At 39.6% G+C, this 18,253-nt stretch overlaps 1 protein-coding gene across 2 annotated transcripts; it reads left to right on the forward strand.

Moving 5' to 3' along the window:
* Positions 1-723: 723 nt before the first annotated feature.
* On the forward strand, positions 724-15,510 carry LOC145459162 (proton-coupled folate transporter-like). Of its 2 annotated transcripts, XM_080337794.1 has the most exons (11): positions 724-2,600; positions 2,665-2,813; positions 4,315-4,421; positions 4,482-4,643; positions 9,039-9,164; positions 11,138-11,487; positions 13,151-13,332; positions 13,486-13,648; positions 13,951-14,035; positions 14,180-14,335; positions 15,332-15,510. In XM_080337794.1, the coding sequence occupies exons 2-11, from the start codon at positions 2,715-2,717 to the stop codon at positions 15,384-15,386; spliced, it is 1,485 nt and encodes a 494-aa protein (XP_080193920.1). In that variant the 5' UTR covers positions 724-2,600; positions 2,665-2,714; the 3' UTR covers positions 15,387-15,510. The 2 variants fall into 2 exon arrangements, with proteins under 2 accessions (XP_080193920.1, XP_080193921.1); XM_080337795.1 differs by lacking the exons at positions 724-2,600; positions 2,665-2,813 and having other exon boundaries at positions 4,315-4,426.
* The last annotated feature ends 2,743 nt before the right edge of the window (positions 15,511-18,253 follow it).

An 18,253-nucleotide genomic window follows, 5' to 3' on the forward strand; every position in this document is an offset into this window, starting at 1 on the left:
ACCAAAAAGGTTGGGAACCACTGGTTATGTTTCATCTTTGGTTTTGTAGTCGATATCATTTACTTTAGTTAGTGTTGGTTCACAGGCAGTTTTACGTAAAATGAAATGTGACGCCTGTAAACATTCAAAATAAATACAAAATAAAAATGAGATTCCGCACACCTGGCGTCACAGTCAAGACTTCAACCACGCCAAACGTCAAATTCCTGATCTTAGGCTTTTCGTGTATTCGATTTTGGCACGGAATATTGCGCAAAACCTGACATACAGCCCACAATGTTAGCAGAGGTATACCCCAAAAGAGTGTATAAGTAAAGAATTCGACCCATCCTATATATACACATAGCCTCGTGGATATATGTTAGTTCGACTCATTTATTGCAAATGGCAGGGGTGTGAAAACTGAAGATTGCACCAGGTTTTGCGCTTTTGTTGAAAATCACCGAAATCCGAGTTTATTAGAAATGGTGTAAATCATTATAGAGGATGGACCTGTGGTTCCCAACGTGGGCGATTTGGAGTAAACAAGGGGGCGATAGGGGCCGAAAATGTTAGAACGACCAGTAAGGTATATTTAATTAACACGGACAAAAAATGCACGCGAAGGCAACTTATTCCTCATAAAGTATACGCGGAAACCTGTTTTCCTATCACATATCATCTCAAAAAAATGACCGTTTTTAGTAAATGCACCATCGATCAGATTTAGGTGAATAAATTTCTCGAGTATATGTCCTCTTTTTTGGACACGTGGGGGGGGGGGGGGTCTGAGGGGATTTGTGTCGAGATTTATAAGGGGCGTGAGTTGAAAAAGATTTGGAACCACAGGTAATAGACGTTTTACATGGAGCCAATTGAAATGCAGCTTTGAGAAGAAAATCGCTTTTACGAGAAAGATCGCTTTTTACAAAGATGGTTTGTTTGTTTGATATTCATTATGCTTCGACTACATTGGTGATTTTACACCAGGCTGATATTCTTTTTATTTTTTATTCCGTATTTACCGACTTGTTGCGCGGCTCACTTCTAGGCGTTTTTATATTACAAAGATGGTATTCATATCCGAGTGTTCCCTCATCCTTGTCATTGCAGGCCTACGCGACAGAACGCTGATACTTCTAAATTAGTAATTTCCCTCCAATTGTTTTGATCGGAGATAGGTATTAGGTCACAACGGAATGACTGGATCCAATCTCCATCGAGCTGATGAGTCACTGACATAAAGATCTATAGTGCGTGGCGACCTCTGCCTGTGGCGTAGACATGTCTGACCTGTTTATGCAGACGAGTCATGCACTCAAGACGTATGACTCTGCGAATGCAGACTTCGTAATATCGCCAGGCAATGTCTTGAAGCGTACCTGCAATCGTTTTCGAAATTGCAACTGCAAGTATAAGGAATCACAGAGTGAAACAGGACTAGGGTGTATTAAGAAATATTCCCATATGACATGCAGTTTGTCACGATCTGACTAGACATATTTATTATAACTATATTTTGGTGGTCTCTTAACTCTGGTAGCGTTTGGCGGAGGCCCTTTTCCTCAGACACAGTTACGACGACATACGATGGCTGGAGTGGTCTAGAGCGAAAGAATCGTAACCATGGAATTGCATTTTTTGCCGCTAGAGTCAAAGTAGTAGCGGTAATGTGCTGCAACATAGCCATTATGTACATTTGGATCAGGACAAAACTCTTCCACTATTAACATCGGGGATACGAATACGACGCCACAGCAGTGGGTAAAGCAGACAGTGGTTTCAAACCGCCAGTGCGGTCCGTGGTATCTTTACGCCAGTCCGCGAAATATATTACAATTTTGCATATCAATTTCATGCTTCAATAAGTTGAACGGCATTTACCAGAGTAATAGCAAACAGGAAAGTCGAAGTTCTTTCAAAAGAAACCAAACTACCAAAATGAAGTTGGTTGTTTTTAACGGGACCGTGCCTTGCAGCGGAAAATATATCACCGACTTAAGGTTTCGGATAGATTCTTTTGAGTTGCACCATGGCCATGGCTGCACACATTTGTCGTATGAAATTTTTGATTAATTTTGATTTTTGAAGGTTCGGCGGTCAGTAAATTTTTTTGCCCGTGCTAAAGAGGTTGAGAACCGCTAGTCTAAAGCCAACAATTGAATGGTGCTTTTGCGACCGTCTTAGTTTGTTCCACCCCGTTACGCCGGTTAGGTCATCGGTAGCAAATAGTGATTGGAATGCAGAGCGCGTTGAGGCTGCACTTGTTGCGAATGAATTTGGTACAAACCACATGATTGCAGTTTTGAACCCAAGTACAGTTCATGCCAGTCGCCAATGTAATACTTGAACATTCCTCCTATGAACAATGAATTATGTTATTTCCTTCTGCTAACGATAAGAGATATCACCACCAGCAACGTGTTGCGATCATTTTGCATTTGCCAGTGAAATCATAGTTGCCGTTATCTGGAAAATTGCATTGCAACCCATGCATACTGGAAATGATTAGGTGATTGCAAGCTTATCTTATAGCCAGAAAAACATCTGATAGCTTGTGATTGGTTAGATCCCCTGGAACGAGCACGACATAGCCCTGTTCGTATTGAGGCATAGGAAAGGTAGGAATAATAACACCCGCGAGTCGATTACTACGTCGATTGCGGTTTCAATTCAATTCCGAAGGGCAAATACACAAAGTTGATTACCCCGGACGATACTGCAAGAATTCAGGAATGCCTTGGGAATTTCCATATGCCGTCGAGGCTGTGACTTTCTTCGCCTGCGCGTGTCAATTCACGTTCCATACAGTTCAATACCAGTTCATATATCAGGTGAGAAATGCTTGTGAAATAAAAATAGGTACGGATCTGACCCAGAATCGGTCGAATAATTGGTTGGCAAACGCGACTGTTTGGTTGTTGGCTCAACATCAGCAAGTGTGACACCAACCCTCCCAACTCGCTCCAGGCCTATTACAACCCAGACCACAGCTTGCTAGAGAAACACAATGTCACACGATTTCTACTATGACACCAAACCGAGTTGTGCAATATATTACATGGGTAGAAACCCAACGCAGTAGAATTGGAGCAGTGTATAAACTATAAAGTATGCACAAATGAGACTGAAATTTTGAAATATTTTGTTTGCCTGATACACTTGAATGATCACGATCGAGCACTGTTGCATCAGGTATTGGGCCGCGGTGGATGTTAGTTTGCGAGGTAGTACTATAGGACGGTGGTTCCCAACCTTTTTCGACTCATCGCCCCTCTATCAATCTCGAAACAAATTTTCGCCCCCCATATTTACGGATACGAAAAAGAGGACATATAATAGGGTTACCATACGTCCTCTTTTAAGAGGATTTTTTTGAAAGTTTCCTCAGAGTACGCCCAAATGTTCTCTTTTTAGAGAATTTGGCCTCTTTTTTAAAATTCAGGTTAAATTTAAGCTAAAATTCGACTGAAATGAAAAGGAAATGATTACTCAAGTAATGTTCCGGCGGGTATTTCGGGAGTTGAGCCAGAAAGTTTACTTCCTTTTTTTAAGTCAACCAACGGAGAATTCAACAAAAGTGTATATTTCCGGAGTCGGGCCGGAAAAATGACCTTTTTTTAGTCAACCAACTACAACTCGGAATAAATTTATCATTTTTTCCAGTATTGTAAGTCTGAAAATTTTGAAAAAGTGTCCTCTTTTCAGATTCCCAAAATATGGTAACCCTAACATATAAGCGGAAAATGTATTCACTTAACTATGATCGCTGGTGAATTTACTAAAAGATGCCTATTTTCTGAGGAAACCCGGTTTTCGCGTCTATACTTTCCGTTGAGTTTACCTTTTTTCGCATCATAATCAGAATAAGCCATGTCAATTAAATATATCTTAGTAGACGCCCTCATATTTTCGCCCCCCATCGCCCCCTGTCGCCCCCTTTGTTATTGTCGCCCCTTGTTTCTCATAATCGCCCACTGGAGGCGATATCGCCCACGTTGGGAACCACTGCACTAGGATGTTTCGACATTGTCCTATCTGTTTATCACATCGCATTGTGTATTGCGTATCGCATTGTACATTGTGTGTCTTGATCGGATAAAACTAATATACCGATTAATACCGTTATGGCACCTTTAGTTGTGTCGTCGACAGATTCTTGTTGTTATTTATTAAGAACTATATAGAAGTATGGTAATTGCTGGTTTTATGCGCTGCTTCCTTTGTATATAGCCGATCCTGAACTTTGGGAATCAACGGATTTCAGTTTTCGAATTGCCGTGACTGTGTCTGTTTTGCCTTTCATGAATGTCGCTATTGAGGTATTTTTTCTAGGTAGTGTCCGAGAATTTGAATTTCACGAAGAACCAATCTGTCGAATATTGTTCAGCGAATACCACAAGCAGAGTTGATCAACAGGCAGTTGCCAATGAAGTTTCAAGGCACGGTAAATACTGTATTCCAAAGAAGAAATACAATAATTAGTACTCCCTCTAGTCTAGATGGACACTTTATTGCACACTCTCTGGATACATCACCTGCTTCGTAGGAGCGACGGTATTAACGTCGTGGAGCGACAAAATTGGACGAAAGGCAGCTATTGCATTTCCTGTCGTGGGGACGTTGGTGGCAGCTCTTATGCAATGCATTATTATTGCTTATAGGTAGGCCTATTATGTAAGGAGATTCGCCTTGCGAGGTTTAGCGTTAGACTATTGCAAATTTATGAATGGACAAATAATAATAGTCGGTAAATCGGGTGCAACATGGACCTACTATTCATCATGATAAATTTATTATAACGAACTTTTACTCAGTATAGTCGGGACTAGCTGTTGTCAGATTTTTTATGCATGGCACAAATTCTCTCAAGAAAATAGCATTTCCCGGGTCAGCACACGATTGTTGGGATTGTAGGCTATTATCAAATGCACACGAAAATTCATGTGCTGCGGTCGCGGTCTGTATTGAATACAAATTTGAACGAGTTGGCAGTTGATGTTGATATCACTGGTCAACACATATTTTTAGCCAGACGAAGTAGGAGCGGTTTTGGGGGTTCTGAAGGGCACTGATTCCGGATATGACCTTGATGTTTTTTTTAAAATTTGCTCTTGTTTTGGAGATAACCTATGGGGCTATTGTGACCAAAATGTCCCATATTCGCTGTAATGGCTGGATGGAAAATCGGCCCAGTCGTACTATAAAGTTAAGGAATTCAATCTACTTGTTATTTTTACAGACAGAAGATTCTTTTAAATCAAATTACATCAACAGGTCTATATTTAGGGGTATTAGATTTATCAAAGTTATGGACTTTCACGGATATCATGGAATAAATAAACTTCAGTCATGTATATAAGTATTTACCTAAATACTCAAATGACGTGTCATTAATTCAAAAAGTTTTACGTCAACCACCTATAGTGTAAATTTGAAATGATCAGTTGGAATATAATATTATTAATTCATTTTAAAGCACAATTGTTTTTTGTTCGATTTTCGCCTGTAAGCAGTTTAGTGCTGTTTCTCGAAAGGTTCCAGCAATGGTTTGCCATAATATGTTCATATCATCTGCCCTGATATCTTTCTTTTGTTATTTTGATGTCTTGGTGGAACCTCACCCCTTGATAATCAACAAGATGATCAGGAAATATATTAAGATGACTGAACACGAAGTGAACTTTTATGAACGTGTTTGTTTCAAGTTTTCCATATGCAGGTACGAATTTTCGGACCAACCATTTGTAATTGCGGGGTGCTTTGTGACCATCTAAAAAGTTTTATTTACCACATCTTAGGAGAAAGTCCATGCAGTGAACTTCTTCCTAATATGAAATTGAAATCTTTCATCCGTATTCGAATATGAAAGCTTCTCGTTTGATATGGATACTAGCAGAGTTGGATCAATTACATTATTTCAGTTCAATTACAATTACAATTACAATTACAATTACTTTCATGCATATTTCAATTACATTACAATTACAATTACTCCATGCTAAAAATATCAAATTACAATTACAATTACAATTACTTCTTGCATGCTTCAATTACATTACAATTACAATTACAATTGCTGCTGTTGAACATGTAATTGAATAATCATAAATTCAACCGTGCTCCTTGACAACCGTAGCGTCGTAATTAACAACAATTCAAGTATTCATGTTTCATTCATGATGCGCAAATACCCGTTAATTAATAAAAAGAAAAAACGTTTTCGAACTATATGCAGTATGTCGTTGAAAAAACCTCAAAAAAGTATTATAATATATGCACGTGTTGGATCTGCGTATATAGTATATAATTAAAGAAATAATATTATTTTTATCGAGGGACGTAGGAATTAGGATGAGGAGTAAAAAGAAAACCGTGCTTTGTCAGATAAGACGTTGTATAATATACAGTGATCTGGTTAGTTAGCCAGACGAAGTAACGATGCAGCATCGTGATCTGAAATCGTATTGTAGATTGCCAACCCACGGATAGATGCGCAAGATGTGAGTCACGGATGAATGCACCGACAAACGCACTGCAGAGCCGGCTAAAAGCAGCAAACCTTGTAGTCCTAGAGCTGGCGATCCAAGCGTCTAAATGTGATGCATCTGGTCTTTATCGTACGCTATCGATGCACTGATTCCGAAAATACAAATTAAAATCTCGTCAGGGCAATGTAACTGCTCCAAAAAAGGCGTTTAAGGCCGACTGTTTTGAAAAGTGAGAGCGCCGCAGTAGCATGGCCACAACAATGACCAATTACGCCCAGCGATTGTTCAGAACAATGCCGATTCCCAGACTTTCACGACTATTTTGGGATGGTACCGTTGCCTGGAAATATACTTTTATTGCGGAATCAGTGCGACACTAGCTCCCGATTAGGACCATACATATCAAATTTCGACGGTTGGATCGCCAGCTATGGGACTATCAATTCTGCTGCTTTTAGCCGGCTCAGCAGTTCGCTTCTCGGCGTATTCAATCGTGAGTCACGTGTTGAGAATCCATCCGTTGGTTAGTAAGCTAATAATTGTATACAATGGCAGCCGAGGCCAGCATAGCGCTAAAAATAAAAAAACTTCGCCCGCAAGGGCGCAGTCAAGGGCTTCCGCAAATGGATCCATCAAATTCCTTGTCGACATTTAAAGAGAATGCATTATTAGTCAATTATTTTATGTTGTGCTTGCCAGGTCTCAATAGCAATTTAATGTAATTGAAATTGTAATTGAGCAAAATTTTTGTCAAATTACAATTACAATTACAATTACACAAAATAAAAATGCTTCTATTACAATTACATTACAATTACATTGAAAAATGTAATTAATTACATTCAATTACAATTACAAATTACAATTGATCCAACTCTGGATACTAGATATACCCACTTTGTTGACTCAGCGGGAAATTATCCATTTAGAAGTCAAAAGAAATAAGACGCATATGAATACTGTAGTTGAGCTTTTTAAGGACAAATTTTATACCTCTATACTTCTCTTCAATCTTTGTAGAATGACTAATTGATACAGGAGAATGTGTATTTCCGTTGTGCAAAAGTACAATTCTTAGTCTTGACAAACTGCTTTTTTGACTAAAAAATATTTCGCATCTGGTCATGTTAATATTGATAGAATGTCTGAGAACGACATGAGGGTTCTTCATCGTCAATTATCTATTTATGCGCAGTATAAAATTAGAAAAAACTACGATTTTCTTCCTACCAAGTGTAATATTCAAGGGTAAATACAGTAATTTTGGGCTTTTTATGAGTATAAATATCTTCTGAGCAAGAGCCAATCTGGCAAAACTAATGTGATATTCGTAATCAGCAACCTCGAAAACCCCAGAAACTGACCTCAGATATTCTGCCAATTATTTTTTCATTTTGTTAACCAGTGTATGTAATATTGATAATCCAGAACAGTGGTTCTCAACCTTTTTGTTTTCGCGGACCCCTTTTGGACCGTGACGGACTTCCGCAGACCCCTCAAGTTTTCGTTCAAAATTAGCTCAATTATCGTGCAACCGTCAACTGTCTTGTGCAAATAGTAAATCTGGACTAGTGATAAACAGCCACAATGACTTTTTTTTGAAAATAATAGCACACTATATGTAAAAATTCGGTAAACTTTTGTTATTTCGAAGGAAATTTTCCAGCTGTATTTATTGTCTTGGAAATCAAAGTCTTCGATTTGATATTGATGAGTGCCGAAAATCCATTTCCACAAAGATATATTGGTGGCAAATGTAATATTAACGCGTAACGCTTCCGACGACAGCTTTTGATGTGAGATTTTAATGAACATATCACGTCCAGCCTATAGTCATTTCTATCTAGCATCTCATATTGAAGTTATATAGTGGTTATATCACAGGAGAAAAGGGATTTCGTGGCGAGCATTCAATTCCTTCACTGGGACAGATTCGGAAAATAATTCAGAAATTTATATTTCAAACGATTGTTAACTAATTTGCTGAGACTGACAACTTCAAATCCAAAATGTTTGGTAAACATTTCGAAGTCACCCTGTTTGATCTCCAACACTTCATTTTTCCACAAAACCTAACAAAACATCTCTAAACAGCAATATGTTGCATCAGCAAGCTATTGCCAATTTGACAATTAAAATGAGCTTGCACGACCATTTCAATGATGCGAGTCCTAACGATTCAGCTATTATTAAGCGAAACTGGTTCATGCATTTCCTCATTAAAAAAAATATACAAATTAGGTTGCCATTCATTTTACAAATTTAGAGGCTTCGCGGACCCCCTGAAAATGCCTCACGGACCCCCAGTTGAGAACCGATGATCCTGAATATTGATACACGCGAAAGCTACTCCACCTCACTACAGCAATATTGATATGTCAAGTCTCTGGCGTGATTCCCCTAGAAACACTATATAGGCAAGCTTTAATAGTTCCGTTTCCCCGTGTGCATGGGATGGGTCCAGGACTGTAGGTGCCGTTCATGTGTGACCCATCCTTGTCTAATACTGGAACAATTTGGATAGTGTTGTAGAAGCACGTAATGTTCTGACGTAAGACTGTGTTCCAGGCTACCCCTATTTTTTCTGATCATCACTCATCTGGTTTACGGCACGTCTGGCAGTTACTCGGCACTCATTAACATCGGCAGCGCTCATCTGAGCGACAATATACGCCCGGATGAAAGAGGACGCAGGTTTATATAATATTTTCTATTATCCTTAGCGAATGTAGATTAAGATTATTAAACAGCTCAACAACAATCCTGTATGGATCCAGTTGAAAATCAATTTTTATTGATCATGTACTGCTAGTAGTCAGTCGGAGATGGCCAAGAAGACGCATCTTCGTGACTGATGCAAAATGATTAATGAGTAATGACGTCGCAAACAGGTGCACTTTTCGAGAACATATGCAATTCAATTACCGTGAATTATTCAATTACCATATGCAACAGGGTGTTACGACAAGTTCACTCTTCAAATGTGATGCAAACTTATCCCAAAACTACTTTATACTTTGCAAAATCCAAATTGAAAAAAGAAAATAGTTTGACTAAACACTGATAAGTATACAGATATAGTCTAAAACAGGGGTGTCAAACTCAACTACCGTCACGGGCTGGATTCAAACCTTCAGATCACTAGCGGGCCGGACCAGTCAAATGATTCTAAAATGTTGCCTCAAAATCCATGTCATTGTTTTTCACTTACTTTATTAACAAGCCTGTATATACAATGGTATATTACGTTATATTATGGACCACAGTGGTTCTATTCTAGCCACACTTTTATTCACAAACAACGGAATTGGTAAAAATTTGATGATGGGGCGGTTGAATACAGTCGCAAACGGCTAAAAATTGGATCTAATGATGATAAAAGCTGAATGCTTCCTGTGCTTTAGTCGTACTCCTGCGTATGCGTTGAGAGGAATGCAAGAGATGTAACTGAAAATGCAGGCGTATAGGGATTGCTTCATTATTATTCAATCGAGATTCGGGTTACTCTGGAGGCCAGGAATCTTTGCCAGAAGGGATACAGCAGTGCGACCGCAGATATTTGAAGTATATTTTTGTGTAACTCTATTCCCCATAACTACGTTTTGGCAAACTTTTCCATCAAAATCTGAACTCAGTGTTTACTTTTGGGCCTTCATGAAATTTGGTGTCGATGCCAGCGTCTTGTTCCTAATGGCGAACAGAATGAAATCCGAACACCACTGCCGTATGGTTATAATGAGGCCTATGAACATTAGGGTTCTTCAAAAATGACTTTTTTCTCAAATCGTACTGGCTACTTGATAAAATTGTTAGGTTACCTAATTTAAGCCTACACACAAAATTTGGTTCAATTCCAGCCAGTAACCGCTTTGCTACAGGAGAAGAAAGTTTCTATTTATTATATAAAAATAAATAATAAAAAATTTGAAAATTTCCTGTTCACCCCATGAAAGTGTTAGGCTGTCTATAGAAACGATCCTCACCAAATTTGGTTCAATTCCAACCAGTGGAAGCGGAGTTATTGCCGTCGAAAAATTTTGATTTTAATAAAATAGTATTTACGGTGAGCACAACTATAATAAATAAACGAAGAATCGGTCACCGTAAATACTATTTTATTCAAATCCAAATTTTTCGACGGCAATAACTCCGTTTCCACTGGTTGAAATTGAACAAAATTTGTTGAGCATCGTTTCTATAGACAACCTAACACTTTCATGGGGTGAACAGAAAATTTTCAAATTTTTTATCATTTATTTTTATATAAAAAATAGAAACTTTCTTCTCCTGTAGCAAAGCGGTTACTGGCTGGAATTGAACCAAATTTTGTGTGTAGGCTTAAATTAGGTAACCTAACAATTTTATCAAGTAGCCAGTACGATTTGAGAAAAAAAGTCATTTTTGAAGAGCCCTAATGAACATACTCGACATTTGCTGTCTTGGGGTATTATTAATGGATGTATCTCCTATACTAAAAATCTCAATGATTGTTATTTGTGCTGATTAATTCAGGCATTTTCTCGATCTACTCAAAATTGCTTCGCGGACCGTATGTTGTATACTCCTGTAAGTAGTGCGAGTAGGCAAATCCTATAATTGGGTACTAAGAGGAGCAGAAATACTTCGTTAGCACGTCAGCGTTTAACACAATGCTACAAATTTCTCAGATTCACAATACTCGAGGTTGCCGCCTCAGTCGGAGGAGGTCTGGGGCAACTAGGCACCGGTTATTGGATCGAAAATAGCGGATTCGTTCCAAGCTCGATTTTCATTGCCTGTTGCGCCGCGGTGTCGGCGTCGCTCATACCATTTACGATGTCTACGAAGAACGGCACGGATGAACGCCCCACGACCAATCCGCTATTTCGAGACGAATCGAATGATGACGGATCGTATGTCGAGACGGCAAACGCAAAAGACGACTCGCAGATGAATATTTCCATACTGCTTAAGCAATTAGTGCACTCATGGAATATTTATACCACGAAGCGATGTGTGTGCGAAAATTGCCTTGAAGGTTTGTTGAGCATCGATTATGCTCTGACCATCTAGTGGTGCGGTGGTGGCGAGTAGCGTACTAATACGTTCGCTCGCCCGTTGCAACACCAATGCTTAGGGGTTTCGAGCCCGACCGAGGTCGGCTTCAGAAATCATTCCCATTGTTTGAGGTTTATCTATATGCTGTAAGCTTATGCAATAAGCGGTGTTACTTCATTTGTCCATTGTGAAGTAATGAACACGATGTCCGAGTTCAAAATTTTGGGGGGACATATGCACCTTTCGCCAACCTGGATACGAAATTGATCTTCGCCGCTTATCAGTAAAAAGTCGAAGCTGCCCATTAAATTGTGCAGTGGTTCCCAGCCTGTGGTACGCGTACCACTAGTGGTACGCGAAGGTCTGCCAGGTGGTACGCGAGTAGATCCTGTTTTTTTTCGACCGAAGGGAACTACTAGTTCAGGTGGGGTTGACTTCAAGTTTTCGTCGTCGTGGACAGGGAGACTCCCACCAATGACGACCTACGACAGGGGTGGCCACCCTGGGACCGCATGCCGCCGTAGAAGGGAATTTGTGCGACCGTGGATACGTAAATGAATTAGTATGTGTTAGCGGTCGTCGACATGCAATTTGCATTACGAATTGACTCCCGATTTCTTGATAGATTTTAATTAATCTTGAAATTTTCTTCGCGCTGGTGGCGATTCAATGTGTCTTCATTTTCCAACTTTACTATAGTAGAGCCCCAATAAGAGCCCCATATTTCAGATGTGAAGAGTAGAGGAAAATGATGCGCCCTATATAGAAATACCAACTCGGAATCGTGTACACCTATACCGACAATCCTGATGGAAGGTCAAGAAATAACAGCATGCAACAAAGTGACTAATAACAATTGGCCCACCCGAGGATGCATCATCTTTATAACTTGCCCTAAATTTTCGAAAACACTCCCTCCATCAACTCTACCGGTGAATATGACCACATCCATGGGCTGAGACAGGGATATATGTTTGATGGTAACATGTAAAAATTCTAATATTATTTAAGAAATTCATCAGTAAATCTTTAAAAAATTCGCGCTCCACGGGGCAACGCCTGCAGTCCCATAATATCACCAGTGACCACTCGCGATTTCTGTGCGTATGGCAAGCCTATATGATTAAATAGATTAGTCCGGAGTTCACCAGAAATGGACATATACACTTTAACGTGGGCATTTGGCGTCCACATATAGTTAATTACGACTATGTCCTGGGATGCGGCCGTCGGCTACACGAGTAGTTTAAATGCGGCCGTGAATGGCAAAAAGGATGCCCGCCAGGCCTACAGGGAAGAGATCTAGTCTTAAAGCATTGGGATTCTTACCTAACCAAATTACGTTTTAATATATTTGACCACAAGGATTCCAAATGGATCCATACAGAAATCATATACTGCACCTTAAAATGGGCAGTTTCTTTTCTGTTTTGCTGCCTCGGCAGCTCAACGCGGTGGAAACATTTTTGACCGCCTTCGGCGCGCGTAACTTATAGGTGGTACGTAAGCACTGCATAAAACCTCGAAATAGTACGCGGGTGGGAAAAGGTTGGGAACCACTAAAATAGTGGGTTGGATACGAGAAAGTTTGCCTCGTTTCCAAACCAGTCATAATCCTTTAGTAAAACTTTACTGTTTGGTAGACGACCGTGACGATGCCTGGCCTTGCCAGGAGATCAAGAAAGGAAGAAGATGGCGGCTGTGGTCCTACGCGATGTCCTACACAATATACATGTTTGCCACAGATGGAGTTTCGATGTTCACGACCATGTTTCTCGTGTCATATCCCGTTTGTTTCACCCCTGATCTAGTGGGAGCTCAAGCGGTGCGTTGGGGGGATTATCTCGATATTTGAATATCACCTATATAATGGTTAGCATGCGAAAAAACATTTTATACTACCGTAAACCGCTCTCGCTCGATTGTTCGCGTTTTCCCGATGTGTATACAGTATATATACACTGCTATACATTTGCAGGGTCTCGCTAATGGGCTAATTATTGGTGTGCCTGCGTTGCTCTGGCTATATCAAGGCTTTTTCAATTTCGGTGGCCAAGCGATTATCATACTGGGGGCGTTTGCCAGAATATGTTCCAATACTTTGATGAGTATGGCTACGGGGCCCGTGCTTGTGTTTTCAGGTATGGATTTTACATTTAACTTTCGTGTTTCATTGATAACAAGATGTCCCAAACCGTTAATTATTTCTTTGATAGAATGAAACCTTTTTATATTTACTAATAATATGCTTGCCAAATTCATTTCTCGCACGATAAAAATTTGACATTTACTTATGCTTGTCAAAAATATTTTCTCGTACTATAGATAAAATACTCAACATTACTTTATTGATCACTTGACAAATGATGCGGCAGTATCTGCAAACCGATGTTTTGAATTATACAGCGATGTCTAGGATGATTTTCGAATTTTTACTTTTCAGCCACAAGTTTCGCGTTGGTGTATAATCTGACTACGTCATTCATAAGATCTGAAGCAACCAAATTGGTTTCAGTTGATGATCAAGGTACTAGTAATGTTTCTCCAGATTTACACTATACTATGGATGGATATTATACTGATATATAACGTTAACATATATGTCTGTATGTAATACTATGGGTATAGCATACCGGCGTATGCCGCCTATATGTATATAGCACAATGCCACATGCCGTGCTAGCGATGGTGTCTGCGTTGGAAAACCTTGCGGGAATCTTCGGCCCTTTTGTCTTTCTTACGTTGTACCCATCCACGTTGCAGATATTTCACGGATTTTCCCTCATAGTCGCGGCGATGCTATATGCAATCGTGGTTTTCATGATGACGTAAGTAACTGCTTTCATGTATTCAGTCAGTCCTTTTCAACCTTTTCGAGAACCATGCTCCAAAGCTTCATGCATCTGGCTATCAATTGTCTCGTCAAGAATACAATTCCTTTTCCTCTTTTTTTGATGTCAACTCGTTCACTAAAGGCAATTTTAACCAAACAAGTTGGGGTGTTTGTAAGAGAACTTTCAGTGCTTGAATGGCCAGGACTTTACACCCGCTTGTGGCTTGTGACTTGCCGTAGGAAATTTTTGCCGTGACGCACCGGGCCGATAAGGGGGTAAGCGACACACTGCGTGTCTCATTTGCACAATAAATAGTCGCAATTGTGGCAATATAATTAATTCACTCCGAATGTTGCGAGACAAAAAATTATCGTACGATTAGCGGTGCGTCGTAAATTTAACAAGTTTCTACAAATGCGTCGCAACGACAAAATCAGGGGGCTACTGTATTTAATATCCTAATAAGTTTATTAGAATCATTCCTCGTCAGAAAAAGTGAAAAATATGCACAATTTTTTTTTATCCGCATCACGTTTGTCATCCGCATTGCAAATTTGTTCGTCCGCACAGTGCGTACCTCCCACAGGTTGAGATTTGAAAAGCACAGCATCCTGTGATAGAGTTGTTAGAATAGAAAGGTTATTGCCGTAAGGCCGATACATCGAGCGAAATGTTGCGATTTGGAAGAGATCTTTCAAATCCCTGACGAACTGGTTTCTTTTCGTACCATATGGTTCCTATACTGCTGCGATGTATCGAGTGCTAAACAGCAACACTATATTGGGTTCGGACTCCGGGGCTAATGGTAAAGTATAGACCCAACCAGAAAGAATCGGGCCTTCTTTATTACCTTCTATGTTATATATCGTATTGACAATTTAGCTTAGCGTTTGTTATCGCATGCTTTTGAAATGTTATTTTGACCTAGCATAAAATAGAAAACATGATTTCCTCCTATCGTGACTTGCATTCGTATATTGTTTATTTCAGAGTCGTTTGGATGGCAAATCGGCGTAAAGTTTATACCTCGGAGGATGGTGCCTGACGTGTTGTATATATGAATTGTCCTCATGTGGAATTGTCCACTTTTACTGATCCCTTGGATAGATAATACCAGGCCTAATCCATTTTTCGTTCTTTTACTATAAAATGATACTATATGATGCTTACCTTTGTAATGGATATACTACCATGTACCCAGTGACCCATATGAGAAACAGGATGTCTTCCTTGATAGAAATGTTCAGTTTGATTAAGTGAGTCAGAAATCTGAAATTCTTACGTCAAGAACAGTGGAAAAAATATATTGTGAGAGGGTATATAACAGGAATTATGGCAAAGAATAGACCAATGTTTAGTAACCGAGACGTTGTTTCACTGTGAATATAAACGACGGACTGGAATCTGGAGAATTTAATGCTAAAAAGCATACTCGTCTTGCGACACAGGTTGTGTAATATTTCTGAACCAGATTGTGCCCATGCAGTTCAAGAGAAATCGTCATATTGCATAAAATCGATCAGTTATTCGACATATTATATTTTCATCTGCCCAAGACACACTCACAATGTAAAATGCGATATACAAGACAGACAGAGGGGATGACGAACGACCATCTAGCTCGGGTCTCTTGAACTGGCATCCACCTCGACCTAGTGCCTGATATCACAGTCTTCTTCGATGTTATTCTTCATCGGTCATTTCTAGAAGCTATTTCTTGCCATTTTCTTTCTTTATCAGGTCTTTTGCTGGGCTTTTTGTCGCCGCAAGAAGAATGACCCGGGAGGCGAGGAGCCCAGAATAACCTCCGACGGCGGGAATAAAACCCGAGCCACCTGCTTGGATGAGGCCCGCGCTCACCACTATACGCTATCTCCCCCAACGTGTGATAGCCGGTTTACGTTTTCAAGTATTTGTAATGCAGCAGGCTCCTATGACTGAGTCCGGGCCATTTGTTCTTCTAATGTGAGCGTTATCAGAATTTCATTTCAGGCAGTATCTTTGCTTTTGTTGATGAAATTCTTGACTTCAGTTGTAGTTCACGATATTCATCAGCACATGATCGCAGATCGCCTATAAATTTTCAAAATCAATATAAATAAAGATCATCCAATTTCCATCTTAAGTAATTTCATGTTTGGTTTGCGTTTATTCAATTACAACATGGAATCTTACCCTTACGCAAAACTAGAAAGCACATATCACATTGTTTGTGAAAGGATGTGCGACTGTGCGTATATCCTCCAAAAAACGGTATATGAAGAAAATGACTTCAACACAGTCATATACAAACCTTTCTATAGGCGAATTTGAATCGTTTACTACAGGCGGCATGGCGTGAAAACTGATACTTGTACCAAACAGGGCTGCTGACGTTTTTACCCACCCCATTGTAGAAATCACTGAACCCCCAATTTTATTTGAGCCGATTTTAGATATGATATTGAAAAAAAAAAACCTTTGGAAAGCAGATTGCTTTTGCGGGAATTGTCTCTTTATCACAGATGTTGTTCAGAAAGTTCGGGACCGACTGTTCCGTTGTCCTTACAATTGTATGCGACGGAAAGCTGATTCTTATAAATTAGCAATTGCGTTCGAATTGTTTGGTTCGAAGATATGCATCAAAGGCCACTTACTACGGAATGACGAGATCCAATCTCCAATAACTAACTGATGAATCGTTGACATAAAGATCGAGTGTGTGGCGACCTCTGCCTAAGGTCTAGACGCGTGCGAACTGTTTTCGCAGATGATTCATACACTCAAGCCCATGTCGCAGCAAATGCAGACTTCGTAAAACGTTAAGCAATGCAATCGATTCTGCCATTGCAACTCCGAGTAGAAATCACAGAATGAGGCAGGACTATAGGTAGCATTGCGAAATATTTCCAATCACAGGACTCAATCATATGACATACAGTTCGTCACGATTTGATTCCACATAGACTAATGGTTCTTAACTTTTACTGACCTGCGCAACACCTACGCTAATCAGCACGCCTTCGCGAAATCCAAAATGTTCGTAGAGTTATACATACAAAAATCGACCAGAACACACATCTAACTACACATCTAATACATTACCATAAATTACTGGTGCAGGAAATGAACTGTGCATCAACAGAGTTTTAAAAGAACAAAATTTTGACACAAAACGAAATCATTATGATAAAGATTTATGTCAAATCAGTGTGACTTTTACTGTTCCCTTTCAGAAATGCGAGTCTTCACCTTGGTCATCGCGGGGCCTACGATACTAAGTATCTTAGTACTAAGTACTAAGTATCATAGGCCCCGGTCATCGTATTTTTTGGTCGATATATTATTTTGACCTATATAGCAATGCATAGAAAACATGGTTTTCCTTAATAATATTATTGTGACATGCTTTCATAATTTGATAATTCCAGTGCCATATGTGGATAGCGAATCGACATAAAGTTTACCTCCAAGGACGATACCTGGCCCATAGCTACACTGGTGGGCTGGGAACTTTTGTACCCTCGCCACGAGAATCACCGAAATTTGTGTTCATTATAAAAATAGCATTTAGCGTTCCTCCCCTTGAGCATTCAATAATATTTCTCGTATCCCAGTCCATTTTAAGCACAACTTCGATCGGCACCTATAATAAATGGGAAAATACCATTAACACGTAATCGCTCGTAGCGCGAAGAAAATTTATGAGTTGAATAAATCTGGCCAGAAAATATACCACTCTTTGTTGGTTTGCAAGATACTTTTAAGCTCTAGATGGCACTTAGACCTAATTCCACAATGCATATCGTACCCAAAGTTGTCCACGGTTCCCTGGTTAAGAACCCATGATAGTATATAGACATTGGAAAAAAAGCTTGGATAGCGAATTGCTTACATGATAATTGTAGTTTTTTCAAAAATGGTGTTCAGAGC

The sequence above is a fragment of the Botryllus schlosseri genome, chromosome 16, assembly GCF_051294905.1.
Source record: "Botryllus schlosseri isolate E-star chromosome 16, Bs_hap1, whole genome shotgun sequence".
NCBI classification, from domain to species: domain Eukaryota; kingdom Metazoa; phylum Chordata; class Ascidiacea; order Stolidobranchia; family Styelidae; genus Botryllus; species Botryllus schlosseri.